At 32.1% G+C, this 20,399-nt stretch overlaps 2 protein-coding genes across 2 annotated transcripts; both read left to right on the top strand.

The window, feature by feature from the left end:
- Nucleotides 1-4,548: 4,548 nt before the first annotated feature.
- LOC132272759 (transcription termination factor MTERF8, chloroplastic-like) lies at nucleotides 4,549-5,691 on the top strand. The gene has a single exon (XM_059773853.1). The coding sequence runs from the start codon at nucleotides 4,549-4,551 to the stop codon at nucleotides 5,689-5,691; it is 1,143 nt and encodes a 380-aa protein (XP_059629836.1).
- An 8,631-nt stretch (nucleotides 5,692-14,322) lies between these two features.
- Nucleotides 14,323-16,049, top strand: LOC132274210 (transcription termination factor MTERF2, chloroplastic-like). The gene has a single exon (XM_059775434.1). It carries the CDS (start codon nucleotides 14,640-14,642, stop codon nucleotides 15,816-15,818), a length of 1,179 nt encoding a protein of 392 aa, XP_059631417.1. The 5' UTR covers nucleotides 14,323-14,639; the 3' UTR covers nucleotides 15,819-16,049.
- Nucleotides 16,050-20,399: the final 4,350 nt, after the last annotated feature.

Raw genomic sequence — 20,399 nt, 5'->3', positions numbered from 1 at the left:
CACCTTAAGGTGATTTTTTAAGTCAAGTTGAGGATCTTAAATATCTCGGGTGAAGGCTTGGCGTTGCTCAAAAGAGCTTAACCCGTTACATAGTGTTACATACCCACCCACACATATCTCATTGGTTATGAGCTCCTCGTAACACATATCCATAACCATATTATGCAGAGATATGGGCAGGGGAGAGGACCCATTAACTGCTGCCAGATGATTGTCATATCAAACCTTGGCCAAATATAATAATAAATAAACACAAATAAATTTTGTTGGCATATATTTTTACTCTTCTTGTGAATAATTTTCTATTTTTAGAGACCTAAAAAGAAAAAAAGTTAAATTTTAAAAATTGTTTGGACAATAATTTTGTAAAAATTGAGGTACAAAAAGTCGAATTTACTTGGAAAATGGCTCTTGGAATTGGCCTTTGATGGCTTGATGCTATGAGCCTGGAACATTGGCTCTTAATGGTTTGACCAACTTGACTATTTATGCAGATTTAGAACCCTCTATAGAGCAATGAAGCAACCACCACATTAAACGGAACTTGAGACACTGGTTCTCCTCCCGGGATGTTTCATCCTGATGATGCTGAAGAATTTGGTTGTTGGTGGCAGTTGCCGGTGGTAGTCTCAGGAGGTGGAGTACTCGCTGGTGGAGGATTTTATCGTTCGGAGGAGGAGCACTTGGTGGGGTATTTTCAAAGGGTGAAGTGCAGAAAACACCCCTAATATATACTTTCTGTAGCACTTTTACTTATTTGAAAAAGCGTGCAGAAAACACCTCTATTCTTTTCACATTGTGTGAAAACACCCTCAAGAGTAAATCTCACAAAAAATTATATTGTAATGCCCACTTTACCCTTTTACTATTCCAAAAATGCCCAAGCGGTGTTTTATGCCCTTTACCTATATATATATGCACCCCATTATAATAGTAGTTGATTTAGTCTTTGCACATTCCATACTAAACAAAAGGGTTTCAAGATTTTATCATGTGTATATATATATATATGCGCGCCAGTATAATAGTAGTTGGTTTAGTCTTTGCACATTCCAATTCAGAACAATTTGACTTCATTAATTAAAAGGGTTTCAAGATTTTATCATCATCATCATGTCATTGGAAGAACTATTGCAATTAATTAATACAATGTCTTTAACAATTTGTAAATTGAGCCAAAATCCATGAAATAATTCATGGTGCAGATCAGTAATTATTCTTACCATAATCACAATAAGGGTTTTGATACCCAAAATTGAAAACTCAGATCGCTAACATGTCGTCGGAGTCGAAGAGGACCAAACTTAGGAAAATGTTGGCGGAGGCAGGGGTCATCTCTTAATCACTTCCTAATCGTCGTCGCAGAAACCACCACTACCCCAGTGGACTCACTAGGGCTTCTACAGACGGTGGGTCATTGTCTTTGTCGATGTTGTAGAAGAGGAAGAGGCTGATGCGGCTCGATATTCTAATTGCTGCTTTGGTGGCAATTGTCTGACGACGTCGTCTGCAGCTAAGGAGGCAGTGGAGGGAGAGGGAGGAGAGAGTTCATCTTTGGAGACGGAGGAGGATGATGATGATGATGAAGAAGAAGAATTAGGGAAACCTTGAGCTGTTGATTCCATGGGGTTAGGGTTTGGGTTGCTTGGGTCTTGAAAACAAACATTGATTACTTGAAATCACATTATATTTTTTTTCCTATTATGTCATTTCACAAAGTAATATATTTTTATATATTTTATAGAATTACTTAGTGAGGGCAATTTAGTCAAGTATAGTTTAAATATGTCAAAATTGATCTATTTGCACAAATTGAAAGCTATAAGGGTGTTTTCTGCACATGAGGGATGTGATATGCACTATAAACATGCTATAGGAGTGTTTTTTGCACTTGACTCATTTTCAAATTGTGGTGGTGGAGCACTCCATGTGGGATTTTGAGATTCCAGTGTTGCAGCACTCTTTGGTGGCGGATTAACGGCCAAAACATGATTTAGAAATGCATGATGAGTTTTATTTGATAAATAGAACAAATATTTTTCTAAATTTGAGAACTAACTTGTGATAATATGCAAAGCATTTATCTTATTAGATTTAAGTTAAATATCAATGAAGATATTAGATAACCAGGCTCTAACCCCATTATATCTCACTAGCATTTAGAAAGATAAACTTGTGTTCTATAAAAAAAGATAGGAAACAATGTAATGAGCAATTACCGACTGGATTTTAACTTGATTCACCATTGATGTTAAGGGAGTCAAAGGTCAGTGATTAATTGCTCATGTAAATATGAGCTATATGAATTATCGTCAAATTTATTGCATAATCGAAGTCTACCAAGAGCAACACTAGGAGGAGCCCTGGGGTCGTGGAGCATGGAAAAAGAATACGTATATATGTTTTTAAGAACACTCTTCTTTGGCTTTAAACTCCAGTGAACACTTTCTTTTTTGACCTTAAATACTAATGAGTGTTCACATCTATGACCCGTACAGTAGGTTTGTGGAATCCTAACCTTTTCTATCACTCTTATATTATGTATCGTGTATTAGATATTCTGCATCATAGTGTCAAAAAGATAAATGACCTGAGAGAGTTGGTTAAAAGTGTAGCGATGAAGATCAAAAAGGACTTCCTTATCCTAGTTCCAATTGGATAGAGATAGAGTTATCTCGTAATTTTGTCATATCTAATTAATTATAATAAGCATCACAATAGTATTGTAATTGCACTATAAGATTTAGAAATTACGTCAAGGCCATGTTCTACTAAATAATTACATATAAGTTCCTCCACTATCAGATATCCATAAGTAGCCCCAAGAAAAATAAAACTGTCCCACCTAAGGCATACTTACTTGTTATATTTCTTAAGTAACCAATTTAATCCTTATGATCACTAAATTAAATTCTTTTATAAAAGAATTTTTCAAAATAAATAATAAAAAAATAATTTAGTAAACATTTTACTAAAATACCTTGGTCAGTTCCAGTGATCAAACTTATTAAATTGCATCTAGAAAATATTCTAACTCTTATAGAGTGTGGATTCCATGTTGAGCATTTGTGTTCTTACAGTTCCAACATTAGTCACCCAAGATAGTTTGGTATTGACTTTAAAAGATCTCAAATATTGGTAATTCAAAGTGACCAATACTAAAACTTAAATCCAAAACCTTAGAGGATTTAGAGCTTAATGTATCTAGTAGATAAGAATCACATCAAAATAATAACAATAAGTTGTATAGTGTGAGTAATTTGTATGGTTTGATTTTATGGTGATTCAATTCAGTGTACTCTAAGCACATTATTACTCTAACTTCAAGTCAACTACTCTAATGGTCAAGACAAACAATCATATCTCATGATGGTTTAGTGTGTTACAATATTACAGATTAAAGGGTCCAACTTTTATCATCGACTGCGAACAATGCTAAGGTGCAAGAAATGGATGAGCTTAAATCTCCTTTGCATAAATCTCATTCACACACCTATAATGCAATTTGAGAACTATGATACATCTCATGCAAATATATGTAAAACCCAATATATAAATATTATATTTACTAATAAATCACATTTATTAACAAAATATCAAATACTAAAAATAAATAATTGACTATTAAGGCACATAATCCAACAACCAAGACTCAAATTTACTAGTACAAAAGTACACCAGTGAAAAACCCAACAGTATTATTGGTCAAAGTTTGTAAATTAAGTTCATAACACTAATATTATTAATGATACAAAAAAGATGCACACACACAGGTTCTCTTATAGAGAAAGATGCTAAGGACCAATTTGGTTATGAGAATAGTTTTGAAAATCATAAACTGTATTTTATCAAAAATAAAAAATAAAAAAATTACAAAACAGTGCAAAAACTTGTTTTGCTTCTTGTACTATAGGCTATCGATTGAATGAAGTATCCAATTTTTTAAAAATTATTTTATGAAAATTAAGTTTAAAAAAATGTATCCATTTTCAGATAACTACTTCGCATGCCTTTAAAAAAAAAAAAAAAAAAAAGAACTAATTGTCATGTTTTAAGAGTGTATCTTTCTTTCAGCTTATGAATAAATAAGCGCTCTCTCTGCTCTCTCTTCATATCCTTTATTATATTTGCAATACTTGTATTATAGAGCGTATCTTTTCTCTCTCTCCTCTCTTTTCATATCCTTTATTATATTTACAATAATAGGAATTTTTTTTGGCTATTCTTTTTAAACTTTGGGCCGTTGTAGAGGTTAATGGGCCTTATTATTACTTTTCCATTGGGCTTTACCTCTAACACCCCAGTCAGCTAAAGGGACAATAATTTCTTTTTTATTTGGAAATGAGCCTAACTTACCGAGATCGAACTAGGTTTCGGGCACACTGTTCAGCATTCAAACACTCTTTGAGAATCAGAGAGAGAGAGAGAGAGAGAGAGATCAGTAGATCACTGCAAATCTATGAAGCTCCATACTTTACAGGCAAGTACTCATCTCTACACTCTTCGCTTTGATTGATAGCATATTATATGTGTATGTATCTTCAAGAAATGAGGACTATATATATCTGCAAAAGTCTCATATCACTCTCTCTCAACAATTCTTCACATCTCAACAAAACCCCAATCTCTCTTTTCTCTCTCCTCTTCTTCTCTTCCTCTCCAAAAAGCCCCAATGCGGTGGCTGATTACTTGATTGAGAGACACAAATTTTCTCTTGAAACTGCTTCGAAAGTCTCTTCCTCTCCAAGAAGCCCCAATCTGAAAAGGCCTGAAAAGATCGATTCGATTCTGTCATTTTTGCAGGAAAGTGGTTTTTCGGATACCAATGTCGAGCGTGTCATCAAACACGCGCCTCAACTTCTCTCTGCAAATCTTGAGCTTTCCATCAAACCCAAATTCAAGTTTTTTCAAGACTTGGGTATTTCTTCTAGCGGTATTGTGCAAATTGTTTCGTCTGACCCTCTGATTCTAACTCGTAGCGTTGAAAGTCATCTTGGCCCATCGATTTTAGCATTGAAGAGTGTTTTGGTTTCAAATATGGATGTGTCTAGGGTTTTAAAGAAATCTGGGTGGTTTTTCAGGTATGATATGGCGAAAACTATGATACCCAATATTGAATTTTTGAAGAGCTGTGGCATTAGTTCGTCGCAAATAACACGATGTGTCTATAATACCCCAACATTTTTCTCGAATAAACCGACGAGAGTTAGAGAATTAGTGAAGAGGGTTGATGAGATTGGGTTTGACAGGAAGTCTAAGATGTTTCTTCATGCGATTCTGGCAATTAGTTGGATGACTAAAGAGAATTGGGAGTTGAAATTGGAGGTGTTTAAGAGTTTGGGGTTTTCGGAAGATGACATTTTGTCAGTTTTTAGGAGACATCCTCAGGTATTTGCTCAGTCAGAGAGGAAAATTAAGGAGACAACACAGCTTTTGCTTAGCACGGGCAAATGTGATATCTCATATGTTGTTAATTACCCAGACTTACTTGGTTATAGTGTTGAGAATAGGCTTAAGCCACGGCTAAGAGTTGTGGAGGTTTTGGAAAGCAGGAATTTGCTTCTTAACAAGCCTAGTTTGGGGACTGTATGCAGGATCACTGAGAGGAAGTTTTTTGAGAAATATGTACTCCCATATTCAAATGAAGTTGGCGAATTATTTGTGTTTAAGAAGGCCTCATCGAAAGCATAAATATGTGCTTAAGATCATCACATCCTTTGGCACTTCATGATTGAATCTGTTTTTTTCGAAAAGCAAATGACTTGGTATAGCATGGCATGTAAGTATACTCTTTTGCGCTAGATATTCATAATTTTTCATTCTTGTACCATATGGTGCACTACTTTGAAAAACATGGCAGGCAAATAGGTACTCTTTTGCTATCTTGTATCCATATGGTGTGCTACTCTGAAAAACATGGATTAATTTTTGTTTAGTAGATTCATTTTTTGTTTCTTGTTCCTTTTCTTGCCTTGTTGATTGTTCTGCTTTCTAATTGTATCTATTTTATCACTTTTATGTTATGAAATTTATTTACTCTCCTGAAAGTAAAATTATTCATATTTTATTGCAACCCCAAGTTGGTTCATTTTGCATGCATGGAGCTAATAAATTTCATGCCCACCCAAAAGAATTGTAATTTATGAACTGGCCCAAATTTACAAATTAGAGCCCTCTAATTTCAACATTGGATCATTTAAATTTTTTTAATTTATTACCTGATAGCATTACTCTATTAAACTGATATTCTGTGTGTGACATTTCATAGATTAATCTCAATAATTGACCAAGTAAACAATCTAAATTTACAAAATTATATTAGAAATATGGACATCATAAAACTTTATGTATTTTAATTACTATTTCAAAATTTTAGTACTAGTGTGATTCGTGTCTACCTTATCATGTTTTGATTTTGGTGTCACGGAACATACATGTTCACGGTGACGGAGTCTCATTATGTGAATTAGATATCCATTAGGCTATAAAATTTTGAACCATTAAACAAAAGTGTCGCCTCACATGTATGTTCATAATAATATTTTCTGTATAATAATACTAACAAGGAAAATGATACTCCCTCTATTCATGTTTTTCTTTTTTGTCTGTCCCAAATAGTCCACTATCATTTTTCAAATAATATATTTCACATCTTTTCATATATGTCCTTTGAGTTTAAAATTTCAAGTAGGGATAGCAAAATGGGTCAGAAACTATCAACCCCCATATCCGCCCGTCTTTTAATAGTTATGGGTGAATCATTTTAATTTGAGGGTCAAGATGGGTTGAGTAATTTTTAATCACTTAATCACTTAGAATAAGTTTCTCTTTCTAAAATTCTCTTTATCATAATCCTCTCTCCAAATTTGTCTCTTATCAATTCTCTCTCTAAGTTTCTCTCTTTATAAACTTATTCTAAAATAATTAAAAAATAATTTTAAAAAATAACAAATTTTAAAACCTTTCGAAAAAAAATAATTTAAAAATAAAAAATAATTTAAAATTTTTAATTAATAAATAAATAAATTTTAAAAAAATAAAAAATTACTATTATATTGTATTTATAGCAGTATGAAAAAATAATTACATCATGAGAAAAAGAACAAAAAAATGTGAAATTGACCTTTTGAACTGGATTCAATTCACACCCATGGATGTGAACTCTTGACTTTCATTATACAGATGATGATGCCATAAATCGGTGGGTGTATATTAGTTCTCAGCCACAAAAGCTCAATAATCATTAATTATTAATTAAAATGCATGAAGAAATCTTGGAATGGATTATAATCGTTACATTAAATTATTGACAAAAATAGTAGATAAACTACAGTAGAATATAAAAAGATGTAAACTTTTAAATTAAATTAATGCATGTTTTAGATAAGTTGTGCCATCGTCACGAATGACAAAGAACCTATTTTATCACAACCAATCTCTATTGACCTCTACATTGACCTTCCATTGTACCACCTGATTACCATTCTTACAATCATCAAGTATGCGTCATCAGAGCAATATAAAATAATATGATTTTTATTGTCCCTATGTTCTTTTTTTCTTTTTCATTTTTACCTTAAAACATTGTTTTCATCAGTAATAATGCCAAGTAACACTCCCATATAAATAATATGCTTCAATTTTCTACGGTGTGCATATTTCTCTCAAAAGAATGGATCGGCCAATGTGAAAATAGAGAAATTTTAATTATTTATCACTTTTTCTCAAAGTAAAGAATATATAGATTACAATGTATTGTTTGAAAATTTTGAAGTTGAAAATATAATGTGTTGTACTTGTACCTCCCAATATTAATGCATATTACTTCCACAGTTAAGTTTTATTTTATTTTTGAAATAATTAAGTTGCGTTTTCTTAAGACACACGTGATCAATAATCAAATATATAATATATATTAAATCATGTTAACATTTAATAAAAAAAAATTTTAAAATTTAAAAATAAAAATAAAATAGAAAATAATAGTTAATGAGTTAGCGGGTCATAACGGGTTGACCCTGCCTATATTCAACCTGTCCACAGAACTGGTTGAATATGGGTCTTGACTCATATTGACCCGTCCATTTTTAACTCAATCTAAATCTGATCCAACCCGCCCATTTGTCACCCTTAATTTCAAACTGAATATTCAAAATTTAAAATGACAAGTTAGTAATTTTTTAAATAGACAATGCATGTCATATATGTCCCTTTAAAAATTACTATTCTCCATAAATAACACTTAAATTGGAATAGAGGAGTAAACATATATCATAAATTTATCGACAAAAGTGTTTATCACATCGGTGTGACCTTTAGGACCCACTAGTTTGTTATAGTGACAGAACTGTTTTCTATGTGTGTGTCTTCGTAATAATATTTTTTGCATTTTAATGTTTGTTGTCATATTTTTATTACTCAAAAATTTAAAAGGGTCGTGAGCTATGTGAAAATGCTGTTTGAAGTGAGCTATGTGAAAATGCTGTTGAAGTGCTTCCGAATTCTTATAGAAGTGTCCGAAGGGTTGGTTTTTTGCCTAAATCAAATTTTACTTTTAAAAAAAACTACACAATTGTTCCAGAACTTTTTGAAAATTTCTTCGATTTATGGGTAAAGTGCAAAAAATACCCCTTAAACTATTGGCCTTTTTGCAATTAAACCCCTTGGGACTACTAAAATGGCAAAAAACCACCTGAACTTGGCACTTTGGTTGCAATTTGCCCAGTCTGAGACCGGCTGATGAATTTTGAACTCATGCCACGTGACAATTCAAATTTAATTAAATGACCATACAAACCTTGTGAAAGGTTAAAAAACAATATTGCCCTTCTATTACTGTTGGACCCAGTACCAATCCAAACAAGCCCTAGCCTTATCCCTTGCCCTAGCGTTTATATATATCTTCCCCAAAATCTCTCTGTCTCATATTCCTCATCTGGCTCAACTAAAGAATTGAACTCTATCTACCTCTCTCTATAGTTATCTCTATTTGTCAGTTTATATATATACACAAGAGCAGAAAGCATCCCTAAAATATACTTCGCGTGACACTTTTACCCCTTATTTGAAAAAGTGTGCAAAAAGTACCCCTAATCTTTTCACATTGTACAAAAATATCCCATCTGACATAAATTAGTACTGTAATACTCGTTTTATCCTTTTACTTTTCTGAAAATGTCCAAGGGAATATATATGCTACTAATATCATAGTATAGGGGTATTATGTGCATGTTATTTTATTTTTATTTTATTTTTTTTGAAACTTTTTATTTTATATACATCTCTACACAATTTTATTATATATATATATATATATATATATATATATATATATATATTTATATTTAACTTTGAGCATTTGTAGAATAAGGATTTGAATTTTTTGAGATTTCAGTTTACTCTTTTCTACTAAATTTTTTATTTTATTTTATTTTATTTTTTCCGTACCAACACTGTTAAACAAATAACAATAATAATAATAATAATCCCAATATTAGTGCGCACTGGTTTTGGAGTTTGGAAATTTTTTGTTTTCTTTAGTCTACACTTTATTTTTGTTTTTTATTTTTTATTTTCATCTTTACTTTTCTTTTATACTTTTATTTTTATCTTTATTTGTCAATTGTCGGCGTCCTCCCATAATGTCATTTTCGATCATTTTATAAAATTATTTATTTTTATATATTTTATAAAATGGTTCAGTAAGGGTAATTTAATCAACTTATGGTTAAATTTGCTAGAGAGATCTATTTGCACCAGCTTGAAACTTTAGAGGTGTTTTTTTGCACGAGAAATGCTGGGGGCATCTTCCAATAGTGTCATTTTTTTATCATATTACAAAATTATTTATTTTTATATATTTTAGAAAATGGTTCCGTACGGGTAATTTAGTCAATTTAGTGTTTAAATTTGTCAGAGGGACTTATTTGCACAAAATTAAAACTTTAAGGGTGTTTTCTTGCATGTGAATGATGTGATATGCATTGTAAGTATACTTTAGGGATGTTTTCTGCACTTGACCAATATATATATATATATATATATATATATATATATATATATTTAATATTTGGGTTGAGTTTTGAAGGGATGTCGAACAGACTCGTTTTGCCCTTTTACTATTTCGAAAATGTCCAAGGAAATATATATGCTACTAATATCATAGTATAGGAGTGTTATGTGTACGTTATCTTATTTTTATTTTATTTTTTTTGAAACTTTTCTTTATATATATATCTCTACATAAATTTATTTTATTTTATTTATTTATTTTTTTAACTTTGAGAATTTGTCGAATAAAGATTTGAATTTTTTGAGATTTTAGTTTACTCTTTTCTACTAAATTTTTTATTTTATTTTTTTTCGTACCGACACTGTTAAAAAAAAAATAATAATAATAATAATAAATCCCAATATTAGTGTGCACTGGTTTTAGAGTTTGGAAAAATTTTGTGTTCTTTAGTTTATAATTTATTTTTGTTTTTTATTTTTTATTTTCATCTTTACTCTTTTTTTTTATTTTTTATTTTTATCTTTATTTGTCAATTGTCAGCGTCCTCCAATAACGTCATTTTCAATCATTTTATAAAATTATTTATTTTTATATATTTTATAAAATGGTTCAGTAAAGGTAATTTAATCAATTTAGAGTTAAATTTGTTAGAGGGACTTATTGCACCAAATTGAAACTTTAGGGGTATTTTTTTGCATGTGAAGGATGTGATATGCATTGTAAGCATACTTTAGGGGTGTTTTCTGCACTTGACCCTATATATATATTCAATATTTAGGTTGAGTTTTGAATGGATGTCGTCGGACTGATTGGGCTAAGTTTCGAAGGGATGTCTAATTGATAAGGATTGAGAACCAATTTGTCCGACGACATCTCTTCAAAACTCAACCCAAAAATTGAATACATATATATATATGGGATGTCGATTGAGAACCAAATCAGATAAAAAAATAAATTAATTCTCTTTCCATCTAAGTAACATTACAATTTCCTCTCCTCTTCTTCAATTCGAAGGGTGATGAAACCGAACCTTGACAAATACATACTCCATCATATTTGAAACCAACTTTTTTTTTTTTCAATTGGTACTTACATATGCATGTCTCCATCGAGGTTCGAATTCCTTACCTTCTTTTGAAAAATAGGAGTCTGGTATCGCTAGGCCATTGACCCGTTGATAAACACATGTTTGGATGAATCCAATTAAGGCGCAAGATAAGGTTATAAGCCGTGAAAGAGAATAATATGTGTGTGCGCCTTATGGGGTTTTGAAAAGAAAATAAAAAATAAAAAAAATAAAGTTGATGAGTTGTCGCATGTTGATTGGCTATTAAGATTTCTTATCCCCATATCCATCCACTTAATTGGTAATTGATGAAACTACGTGGTTTTATTGAAGGGCAAAATGTCTTTAGCAATTTCCGGCTATGAAAGTTGATCGGAAAAGTCTTCTTTATCCTTAAATGCAACAATTTCATAGTGTATTGGGGCAATTTGTACTTCAAGGATGTTATTTGTGGTTAATAGTTGAGGTTTTTTTATTTTTTATTTTTTTATTTTTATTTTTTGTACTTCCCTTGGTTTAAAGACATTCTTATAACGCCCTTTGAAATTATGCGAAAGATTGAGAAGTCTCAAAATCAGCCAAGTTTTGACACTAATTGAAGTAGTCGTAGTTTGGTATGCTTTCTAACACGTTGGCAGGACTATTTATTTTCAGATTATTTATTCTTTAAAAATCTCAGAGTTTTCTTCTTTTTTATTCCGAAGACATACTCACAATTTTTGGTGTCACCTTAAGGAGATTTTTTAGTCAAGTTTAGGTTCTTAAATATTCAAGGTAAAGACCCAAAAACTTGAACTATTAAGTAGTAATACATTATTCAAAATGAGTCGTGTTAACAATCAACATATAACAAATAATGGAGGTGAAAATTAAACAAATGACCAAGTCATCTAAAAGCAAGTAGGGTGATTTTAATTAAAAATTATTAACTATGATCTATATTAATATACTGTAGTAAATATTAAAAGACCACTTCTAAATTTATTGAATTAGATCTCAAATTATATTGAGTCAATTTTGGTTCATTTGCAGAAGGCCCTGACAATACACACATATATATGTATATGTATATAAAGAGTTTGATAAAATAATTAGGATTTTCTCCAGTGCTCTGAATGACTTAAAAATTAAGTCTTAAATTAAGGATGTTAACACATTACGCCGAGAATGTAATACTGAAGGAATATATTTATATTGAGTTGCAACAATGTGACATCTTTTTCTCCTTACATCTTCAATTTAATGGTGTTGTATGATATTGCACTTTTGATTCATTCGTAGACAAAATCCAATACACAAAGGTGTATTGATATGATCCGAATTTGTTGATTTTGGTTTAACTAGTAGATCAACTATAAGTATTTAAAATTACAATCACTTTGATTTTTGTAGAGACCAGACAATTTCATATAAAATTACAAAGTTCCAATTAACTCCCACAATACACAACAAAGGAAAGGTGAGTTTTTCCAACACTCCAATTGAGCAAATTATAAAATCACCCAGGCACAAATAAGTTGGCGTATCTTAAGAGAGTTCATGGGTAGGGACTGAAAGAGAATTTCATTCTTGTAATATAAATTCCATAAAATGCAGAATGAATAACATGAGATCCGTTGTAGCCCATTGGAAATTTTAGCATTTTTGAAATCCCGTGTTCAAATCACAGCAGCGGAAATATTTTCCAATTTCCTTTTTCTATTTGGTAATGAGCCATAAATGATTTATCTTTTTGTGAAAAATAAAATAAAGAGCAGACAGTAATGACATTTACTTTAATAATTGTGAAAAAGGGTTTAACATGGGCTTAGCAATTCTAGCAATGCATTGCTAATTTGTAAGTTTTGGGTGTAATCCAAAAAAATAAAAGATATCATTAACCTAAGTTAAATATGAAGTTTGTATTTGTTTCTTCTAAGATTAAATTTAATCAGCAATAATGTCAATGCTAAAATAATTCGGCAGTTTTACTTTTTAAAACACTTTTTTTTTTCCCTCTTATTTGTTAATAGACTTTATAAATGCCAAAATGCAATAGATATAAAAAGATATAAAACAATATAAACTATTAAATGAAGAGATTAGCAGCCTCAAATCGCTTTACATTTCACTAGCATTTAGAAAGTGAAACTTATCTAGTTATTAAAGTTATATATATATATATATATAGAAGAAGTCAGTGATTAGTTGCTCATATGCTGATGTAAATATGAGCTATATGAATCATCATCAAATTTATTGCATAATCAAAATCATACCAAGAGCAACACTAGATGAGTGACCAGGGATCATGGAGGCTACCTGAAAAAATAACTTTTTTTCCCCCCCCTTTTCTATGCCAATCTCTAAACTTGATCTAGAATTTAGGGCTCGTTGAGATCTCACTATTTTTCTTTTCTCTTCGGGTTTAACGGAAGTTGGGGTGTCATAAATCCGATCATTTTGTATCTCTTCTTTTATTTGGAAGCACTGATGGCAAACTTGTTACTGGGGTCAGTGACAGACTCAAAATTTTTTTTTTTTTTTGGGGGGGGAAGTTGGGGGGTCCTTTAAATTGTGGGGGCAAATTTATATGGTGGGTCTATTTTTGTAATTTAATGGGTTTTCTTCATAAATTTTCAAAAATTTAAAGTATAAAATGTATTAAAATATATATATGTAGTGGGAGCGAAATGTAATTTTAATGAAGGCATCTTCATAAATTCTTAAACATTTGAAGTATAAAACGTAAAGAAAAAATAAAAAATCCAGTGAGGCGAATTGTAATTTTAGTGGGGGTATCTTCATAAATTTAAAAAAATTTGAATTATAAAATAAAAATATAAAAAATCTAGTTGGGTCCGTGCCTACGGGATGTCCTTCTCTCTTCAATCAATTAGGATGAAACACACCTTTAATTTTTATTCAATAAGAGTTTCTGTGCTCAAACTATATAACTGAATATCTTACAGGGAGTTTCTGTGCTCAAACTATATATATAAAGCATCAACTTCAGGTTTTTAGACTTCCTTTCAATCACATTCCTATAAAATGTGATAACACAAGTGCTATAAACATTTCCAAAAATCCTATTCAGCATTGACAAACTAAGCACATTTACTTTGAGAATACAAAACTTGTGAAATATGTTAAGTTGAATTAACAGTGTTGTATGGTACAATATTTTAAATTTATTTGTATATAAAATGTATACAAATGTGTACCGATAGAATCGGATTCTTTGATTTTGGAGGCGAATAGGAAATGTTTTTGTTTTTCTGTTTCAACTTTTTTTTTTCAAATTTGGGCCGTGGTAGAGCTTGACACAGTTTGTGCACCAGGCCACCTAATTATTGGGCTAGGACTTTCATACCATTGTCGATTTGGGCTTAATTCCCTAAACCTCAAGTTGTAAAGCTGAACAACTAGGGTTAGGGCACACGGTTCCTCATTCAAACACTCTCAGAACCTGAGTGTGTGATAGAGAGAGAAAATCGAATCACTGTAAATCTACGAAGCTCCACACTTTACAGCAAGAAGTACTCATCTCTACACTCTTCGCTTTGATTGATAGCATATCATATGTGTATGTATCTTCAAGAAATGAGGACTATTTATATCTGCAAAAGTCTCATCTCACTTTCTCTGAAGAATTCTTCACATCTCAACAAAACCCCAATCTCTATTTTCTCTCTCCTCTTCTTCTCTTCCTCTCCAAAAAGCCCCAATCCGGTAGCTGATTACTTGATTGAGAGACACAAATTTTCTCCTGAAACTGCTTCGAAAGTCTCTTCCTCTCCAAGAAGCCCCAATTTGAAAAGGCCTGAAAAGATCGATTCGATTCTGTCATTTCTCCAGGAAAGTGGTTTTTCGGATACCAATCTCGAGCGTGTCATCAAACACGCGCCTCAACTTCTCTCTGCAAATCTTGAGCTTTCCATCAAACCCAAATTCAAGTTTTTTCAAGACTTGGGTATTTATTCTAGCGATATTGTGCAAATTGTTTCGTCTGACCCTCTGATTCTAACTCGTAGCGTTGATAATCAGCTTGGCCCATTGATTTTAACATTGAAGAGTCTTTTGGGTTCAAATATGGATGATGTGTCTAGGGTTTTGAAGAAATCTGGACGGTTTTTGAGGTGTGATTTGGCGAAAACTATGATACCCAATATTGAATTTCTGAAGAGCTGTGGCATTAGTTCGTCGCAAATAACTCAATGTGTCTATAACACCCCAACATTTTTCACGAATAGACCGACGAGAGTTAGAGAACTAGTCAGGAGGGTTGATGAGCTGGGCTTTGACAGGAACTCTAAGATGTTTCTTCCTGCGATTCGGGCTATTAGTTCTATGACTATAGAGAATTGGGAGTTGAAATTGGAGGTCTTTAAGAGTTTGGGATTTTCGGAAGATGACATTTTGTCAATTTTTAGGAGACAACCTCAGTTATTTTCTCTGTCGGTGAGGAAAATTAAGGCAACAACACAGCTTTTACTTAGCTCAGGCAAATGTGATATCTCATATGTTGTTAAAAACCCAGACTTACTTGGTCGCAGTATTGAGAATAGGCTTAAGCCACGGCTAAGAGTTCTGGAGGTTTTGGAAAGCAGGAATTTGCTTCTTAAAAAGCCGAGTTTGGGGCATGTATGCAAGATCACTGATAAGAAGTTCTTTGAGAAATATGTACTCCCTTATTCAGATGAAGTTGGTGAATTATTCGTGGTTAACAAGGCGTCATTGCAAGCAGAAATATGTGCTTAAGATCATGGCATCGTTTGTGATTTCATGATTTAATACCTAGAGGCAGGCTGAGACTGAATCTTTTTTCCAAAGGACTTTGCGGCATAACATGGCAGGTAAGTAGGTACTAGGTATTCATTACTTTTTTTTTTTTTTGTATCCATATAGTGTACTACTTTGAAAAACATGGATTAATTTTCCACCTGGCTGTCTCATTTCAAATGAGTTTAATTGAACATTTTCTTTTGTTTCCATGTTTTCAATTGAATAACTCATGCATGTCAGTGCCCCGAAATGAAGTTGTCTAAATTCTGTAGGTGCTTCTTCCAATAGTGAATTTGGAATTCGATTCACTGAGTACTTCTTAATTGTCCTTTCGCAGATCTGATTTGGCTTCTTTTTTTCTTTTGCTTCCTAAATTCCTACAAATTCCTCATCTTTAGGAACTTCTGAGATGATTCGGGTTTAGTTTGTGGAACTCTGTTACCCTCTTGAGACTGGATTGACAAGAGATTAAGCACTAATGTATAGAAGTTCGTGAATTATACATGGTTAACAAGGGGTCATTGGTAGGAGCAACAGTGTGTGTGTGTATGTGTGTTTTCAATGTGTGTGCCTTCATAATAATATTTTATGAATTTTAATGTTTCCTCTCATGTTTTTGTAACTCAGAAATTTAAAAGGGTCATGAGCTATGTCAAAATGCCGTTTTAGCGCTTTTGAATTCTTATTTAAGTGTCCAAAGAGCTGGTTTTTACCAAAATCATACGTATTTTACTAGAAAACTTGATAATTGTTCTATAACTCTTTGGAATTTTTTTCCATTGGGTTAAGGAAATTTGCATTCTTATAATGGCCCTTTGAAATTATGCAAAAGACTGAAAACGCTCAATAATTGAAGAGACCATAGTTTGGTATGCTTGGGAGAACCTTTTACAATATTTATTTTTCAAAAATCCGGAGTTTTCTTTTGTCATTTGTGCTTTTCTGTTTCTAAGACAAACATTGTTCGGTGTCACCTTAAGGTGATTTTTTTTAGTCAAGTTGAGGATCTTATTAAATATCTCGGGTGAAGGCTTGGTGTTACTCAAAAGCTTAAACCGTTCCATAGTGTTGCATACCCAGCCACACATATCTAATTGGTTATGAGCTCCTCTTAACACATATCCATAACCATATTATGCAGAGATATGGGCAGGGGAGAGGACCCATTAACTGCTGCCAGTTGGTTGTCATATCAAATCTTGGCCAAGTATAATAATAAATAAACACAAATAAATTTAGTTGGCATATATTTTTACTCTTCTTGTGAATAATTTTCTATTTTTAGAGAACTTAAAAGAAAAAAAGCAAAATTTTAAAAATATTTTTCTAAATTTGAGAACTAACTTGTGATGATATGCAAAGCATTTATCTTATTAGATTTCAAGTTAAATATCAATGAAGAGATTAGATTAGCAGGCTCTAACCCCAATATATGTCACTAGCATTTAGAAAGATTAACTTGTCCAATTATTAAAGTTCTATAAAAAAAAGATCTGAAACAATGTAATGAGCACTTACCGACTGGATTTGAACTTGATTCGCCATTGATATTAAGGGAATCAAAGGTCATTGATTAATTGCTCATGTAAATATGAGATATATGAATTATCATCAAATTTATTGCATAATCGAAATCTACCAAGAGCAACACTAGAAGGAGCCCTGGGGTCGTGGAGCATGGAAAAAGAAATTTTTTATTTTATTTTTTTATTTTATTTTCTCTACCTTTGGACGATTGAATAATCATCGAATACGAGAACACTCTTGGCTTTAAACTCTGGTAAACACTTTCTTCTTTGACCTTGAATACTAATGAATGTTCACATCTGTGACCATGACCCCAACAGTAGGTTTGTGGAACCTTAACCTTCTCTCTCACTCTTTGTATTATGTATCGTGTACTATTATGTGTCGTAGTGTCAAAGGATAAATGACATGAGAGTTAGATGAAGATCCAAAATGACTTTCTTATCCTAGCTCCAATTGGATAGAGACAGAGTTATCTCATAATTCTATCAAATCTAATTAATTATAATAAGTACCACAATAGTATTGTAATTGTACTCTAAGATTTAGAAATTACGTCAAGGCCATGTTCTACTAAATAATTACATATAAGCCCCTCCACTATCGGATATCCATAAGTAGCCCCAAGAAAAATAATACTGTCCCACCTAAGGCATACTTAGTTATATTTCTCGAGTAACCAATTTAATCATTATGATCACTGAATTAAATTCTTTTATAAAAGAATTTTTCAAAATAAATAATAAAAAAATAATTTAGTAAACATTTTGCTAAAACGCCCTGGCCAGGTTTCAGTGATCAAACTTATTAAATTGCATGAAAGGGGATATTCCAACTCTTATAGAGTATGGATTCCATGTTGAGCATTTGTGTACCCACAGTTCCAACATTAGTCACCCAAGATAGTTATGTATTGATTTTAAAAGATCTCAAACATTGGTAAGTCAAAGTGACCAATACTGAAACTTAAGTTCAAAACCTCAGAGGATTTAGAGCTTAACGTATCTAGTAGATAAGAATCACACCAAAATAATGACAATAATTTGTATGGTGTGATCTTATGGTGATCTAGTTCAGTGTACTCCAAGCACATTAATACTCTAACTTCAAGTCAACTACTCAAATAGTCGAGACAAACTATCATATCTCATAATGGTTTAAGTGTGTTACAATTTTACAGATTAAAAGGTTCAACTTTTATCACCGACTACGAACGATGCCAAGATGCAAGAAATCGGTGAGCTTAAATCTCTTGTGCGTAAATCTCATTCACACCTATAATGCAATTTGAGGACTATGATGCATCTCATGCAAATATACGTAAAACCCAATACATGAATATTCCAATACATGAATATTATATTTACTAATAAATCACATTTATTAACAAAATATCAAATACTAAAAATAAATAATTGACTATTAAGGCACATAATCCAACAACTAAGACTCAAATTTACTAGGACAAAAGTACACCAGTGAAAAACCCAACAGTATTATTGATCAAAGTTTGTAAATTAAGTTCATAATACTAATATTATTAATGATACAAAAAAGATGCACATACACATGCTCTCTTATAGAGAAAGATGCTAAGGACCAATTTGGTTTTGAGAATAGTTTTGAAAATCGGAAAACTGTATTTTATCAAAAATAAAAAGATTACAAAACAGTGCAAAAACTTGTTTGCTTCTTGTACCATAGGATAGATGGCTCAATATTGAATTTTTGAAGAGCTGTGGCATTAGTTCGTCGCAAATAACTCGACCCCAACATTTTTCACAAATAAACTGACGAAAGTTAGAGAATTAGTCAAGACGGTTGATGAGATTGGCTTTGACAGGAACTCTAAGATGTTTCTTCCTGCGATTCGGGCTATTAGTTCTATGACTGTAGAGAATTGGGAGTTGAAATTGGAGGTCTTTAAGAGTTTGGGGTTTTCGGAAGATGACATTTTGTCAGTTTTTAGGAAACAGCCTCAGTTATTTGGTCTATCAGATAGGAAAATTAAGGAGACAACACAGCTTTTGCTTAGCACGGGCAAATGTGATATCTCATATGTTGTTAATTACCCAGACTTACTTTGTTACAGTGTTGAGAATAGGCTTAAGCCACGGCTAAGAGTTCTGGAGGTTTTGGAAAGCAGGAATTTACTTCTTAAAAAGCCTAGTTTGGGGACTGTATGATCACTGATAAGAAGTTTTTTTGAGAAATATGTACTCCCATATTCAAATGAAGTAGGCGAATTATTTGTGTTTAAGAAGGCCTCATCGAAAGCAGAAATATGTGCTTAAGATCCTGAGATCCTTTGGGACTTCATGATTGAATCTTTATTTCGAAAAGCAAATGACTTGGGGGCATAGCATGGCAGGTAAGTAAGTACTCTTTTGGGCTAGATATTCGTAAGTTTTCTTTCTTGTACCATATGGTGTACTACTCTGAAAAACATGGCTTAGCTTGTCCGTTTAGTAGATCCATATGGTGGAGTACTCTGAAAAACATGGATTAAGTTCTTCTTTGAGAAATATGTACTCCCTTATTCAAACGAAGTTTGCGAATTATTTGTGACTTGAATACCTAGAGGCAGGCTGAGACTGAATCTTTTTCCGAAAAGCAAATTACTTGGCGGCATATCATGGCAGGCAAATAGGTACTCTTTTGCTTTAGATATTCATAATTTTTCTTTCTTGTATCCATATGGTGTACTAATCTGAAAAACATGGATTAATTTTTGTTTAGTAGATTCATTTTTTGTTTCTTGTTCCTTTCTTGCCTTGTTGATTGTTCTGCTTTCTAGTTGTATCTATTTTATCACTATTATGTTATGAAATTTATTTACTCCACTGAAAGTAAAAATATTAATGTTTTATTGCAACCCCAAGTTGCTTCATTTTGCGTGTATGGAGCTAATAAATTTCATGCCACTCAGAAGAATTGTAAATTATGAACTGGTCCAAATTTACAAAGTAGAGCCCTCTAATTTCAAACATTGGATACTACTGGCCTTTTTGCAATTAACCCCCCGGACTA

Source organism: Cornus florida, unplaced genomic scaffold (genome assembly GCF_030987335.1).
Source record: "Cornus florida cultivar Cherokee Brave unplaced genomic scaffold, ASM3098733v1 CherokeeBrave_3.0.0_Hap2_Chr09, whole genome shotgun sequence".
Lineage (NCBI taxonomy): Eukaryota > Viridiplantae > Streptophyta > Magnoliopsida > Cornales > Cornaceae > Cornus > Cornus florida.
The sequence above is the reverse complement of the archived record's forward strand: the minus strand, read 5'-3'. Positions and strand labels throughout refer to the sequence as shown.

What these genes read in the sequence shown, in the direction of transcription:
- LOC132272759 (XM_059773853.1), top strand. Translation starts at nt 4,549, where the DNA reads ATGAGGACTATATATATCTGCAAAAGTCTCATATCACTCTCTCTCAAC.
- LOC132274210 (XM_059775434.1), top strand. Translation starts at nt 14,640, where the DNA reads ATGTGTATGTATCTTCAAGAAATGAGGACTATTTATATCTGCAAAAGT.